Source organism: Bos grunniens, chromosome 3 (assembly GCF_055505025.1).
Source record: "Bos grunniens cultivar Pamir isolate PY7600 chromosome 3, Bosgru_T2T1.0, whole genome shotgun sequence".
NCBI lineage: Eukaryota > Metazoa > Chordata > Mammalia > Artiodactyla > Bovidae > Bos > Bos grunniens.
This window is the reverse complement of record NC_141167.1, coordinates 18,511,561-18,514,949: the sequence shown is the minus strand read 5'-3', so window position 1 is coordinate 18,514,949 and position 3,389 is coordinate 18,511,561. Positions and strand designations below refer to the sequence as shown.

At 42.7% G+C, this 3,389-nt stretch overlaps 1 protein-coding gene across 1 annotated transcript; it reads right to left on the bottom strand.

Annotated features, from left to right (window-relative positions):
- Nucleotides 1-420: 420 nt before the first annotated feature.
- On the bottom strand, nucleotides 421-2,068 carry LOC147375147 (olfactory receptor 2D2-like). The gene has a single exon (XM_086383257.1). It carries the CDS (start codon nucleotides 2,042-2,044, stop codon nucleotides 1,106-1,108), a length of 939 nt encoding a protein of 312 aa, XP_086239383.1. The 5' UTR covers nucleotides 2,045-2,068; the 3' UTR covers nucleotides 421-1,105.
- Between the last annotated feature and the right edge of the window lie 1,321 nt (nucleotides 2,069-3,389).

Genomic DNA, 3,389 nt, shown 5'->3' with positions numbered 1-3,389 from the left:
GCTGAAGTTCCTTGGCACCTAGCAGTCAGTAAATATGGGTGATGCTCAGTACATAACCCTGCAGATCTATGAAACATGGGAAAAAAGGATTCGTATCTGTAAAGATTCTATGAGAAATAAACATTGTTTCAGGGAAAGTCCCTTCAAGCAAGAGAGAACAGAGCAAAAACTCCCCACTGAATATTTAACCTCTCTCTCTTAATTCTCTAATTTTTGCATCCAGGGGTTGTACTCACCTCCCCCCCACCACACACAATTTCTCTCATCCTTAAGTGGACAAAGTCCCTTCTCCTTGAGACTACCCAAGAGAGGCTATAGTTTTCAAAAATGGACACTATTATTAGTAGAAACAAGGAGAAAAGGGAAATCAAGAGTATAAAACTACAAAAGAACAGAAAAAAATGGTGGTAAAAGAATTTTTGACTTTCTCAGACAACTTCAATTGACCCTAGATGATCTAACTGACACAGCTTGTGAATGGGTTATGTAGGTTCATTTCCTCCTCTTCAAGTCCCTTCTGCACCTTAGAATCTCCACTTAACCATTTCTGAGTTTCTCCTTCTTCCTCTCTCCCCCCTTCACCACCCATTTTCCCCTTTCTCTCTAGAGATCCATTCGCTTCCACAGACCAGGAAGATCATGGCCATATAAGAGTTGGTAATTCATCCCTGAGTAAAAAATTTTAGAAATTAAAACTAACATTTGCTAAAAAATTACTGTATGACAATTCTGTACCTTTAGTGTACTATCACATTTAATCATTACAACTTCCTTGTGAGGAAGAGGTCTAAACCTTAGAATTAAGTTAAATGAGCTGCAAGAATTCAGGTGCCTAGTGAGTGGTAAAGCCAAGTCTCTCATCCTGGTCTGCCTGGCACTAGAGTTCAGGCTCTTGACCACTGTGTTAGATCTGGATCCTCTTTGTCTCAAACCACACCACCATACATAATGCTGATGACCAAGCACCCTATTCTCTCCCACAGGCTCAGGGTGGACAGTTAGCTATATGAAGACCATCACTTCAGGTCTCGTGAAAGTGTGTTTGAGGAGTTGATGAGTGTGTGTTCTGCATTGTAAGACTTTCCAGATCTTCATCTTTAGAGTGTCACTCTGGGGCCCTGCCCCTTCCCATCAGTTTGAGGAAAGCATTTTTCACATCCTTATTCCTCAGACTGTAGATGACAGGGTTGAGGAAGGCTGTGGCAATGTTGTAGAAAAGGGCCATTTTCTTGCCACTGTTTGACAAGGAGTCAGAGCCAGGGCTCATGTACGTGATGATGCATGGAATAGCAAACATGGTGACCACAGTGATGTGGGAGGCACAGGTGGAGAAAGCCTTTATCCGCCCCTGGGCTGAGCGGATCTTCATGATGGTGGCAAAGATGTTGACATAGACAAGGACAATCAGGGAGAGTGGGACCACAATGACATTGAAGCCTGTGATGAAGTCCACCAAATCATTGAGGGATGTGTCTTCACAGGCCAGCTTCAGGACCGCAGGGACCTCACAGAAGTAGCGGTCAATTTCATTAGGACCACAGTAGGAAAGGCGCATAGCAAAGAAGGTATCAGTCAGGCCACCCAGCACACCATTGGCTGCACAGATGCCCACCATGAGAAGGCACACCCAGCGGCTCATGATGACCTTATACCGGAGAGGGTGGCAGATGGCCACGTACCTGTCCACGGACATGATGGAGAAAAGACAGTACTCGGTGGTCCCAAAGAGGAGGAAGAGGTACATCTGGGCCACACATCTAGCAAAAGAGATGGCTCTCTTCTTGCTGAGAATATGCACGAGCATCTGGGGCACAGTCGTGGTGGTGTAACACATGTCCAGCATGGAGAGGACACTGATGAAGAAGTACATGGGCGTGTGGAGGCGTGTGTCCTGGTGGATGAGGGTGATGAGGAGGCTGTTGCTCACAAGGATCAGCAGGTAAAAGACTAGAAAGAAGGTGAAGAGCAGAGGATTGGTCCTGGGGTTCGAGGCAAAGCCCATTAGGATGAATTCTGTCACAGTGGACTGGTTGAGTTCCTGCATTGTGCTCTGCCTGTTTAAAGAGTTTGAAGTATATGTAATTTATTGGGTTTCAGTGCCAGGGAATTTTCACACTTATTTCATTTATGTCTCCTAACAGGAAGTTTAAATTAGCAGTTGGGGGTACTACTGGATATGTCCCCATAATAACTTGAATGATTTTGGGGTTTGGTTTGGGATTAAGTTGAGGGTCATTGTTATGAAACGGAGAAGACTAAGTCAGGGACGTGCTGTATTCGATGTTCCATTCTGTTAACTCCCTTCCTGAGACAAAATTACTTTTCTCTCTGTTATTCATCCCCTTTTCTGTTTTTCTTGGGACAACAGAGGTTTCTAAGCCTTGGTTTAAGGATCAGGATTAGGACTATTATACTCATTATTTGGGTGAAGGTTTTTATCACTGTTAGGATTAGCATTAAGTTTAGAATTGGGGATTAAAGTGAATTCTGCATGAAGTTTTGACTTCATGCTTAAGATTTACCTTTCTCTAGTGAACAAAACTTTACTGGTATTCATTAATGATGTCATTGATTCATCATGTTTTCGCCCAAAACTTACCATTTGTTATAAATCAGAGAGGTAAGGAAGAGTTAAAAATAATATGGGTGGAAAAGTGATTTCACACAGTCTACCAAGATAAATTCTAAATATGTCAAAGAGTTTAACACAAAAAAATATGATTATAAAGCAACCTAGGAGAAAATACACATGGGTGAATATTTATTTTATGATGGGACAGAGAAAGGCTGTTGGCATCACCAGAATGTTCTAAGTCCTTCAACCTCATGGTGTTGACCCTTTTTCCTCTAATAAGCAAACAAAGCAACATTTGAGTTGCTCTATATTTCCTCAGTATTGTTGAGGGATTCTTATGCATTTCTATTCATTTTGTTCTAAAATCTGTGCTGCTGTTGAAACCTTGACCCCCCCCCAATTGACCTTCTTGTGTCAGTACTGACCTCTTCAGTGGCTCACCCCTATTCTCTTTCTCCTTTACGCCCCAAAGTTCACCAACACAAGGATGCTATTTGTAAGACTCAACCTGAAGGTGTAGGTTATGGGTGATGACATACACTGAAGCACAGAACAGAAAATGATTTTACAAATGAACACAGTATCGTAAAGTCCGTAAGTCATCTGTGCAGCAGATTTTCCTCTCTATCCTCCAGCCAGCTCTTTCTAACATCCTTCCTGGAACTTATTCTCATCTCTTTTTTGTCTCCCTGCTCTATGTTTCTCCTTACTCCTATTACCAGGGCAACCAGCCACAAACCCCCAATTCCTCTAACTCAGTGCTTTTAGACTTTCCTGTGCTTCAGAATCACCTGAAGGGCTTGTCAGATGCTGC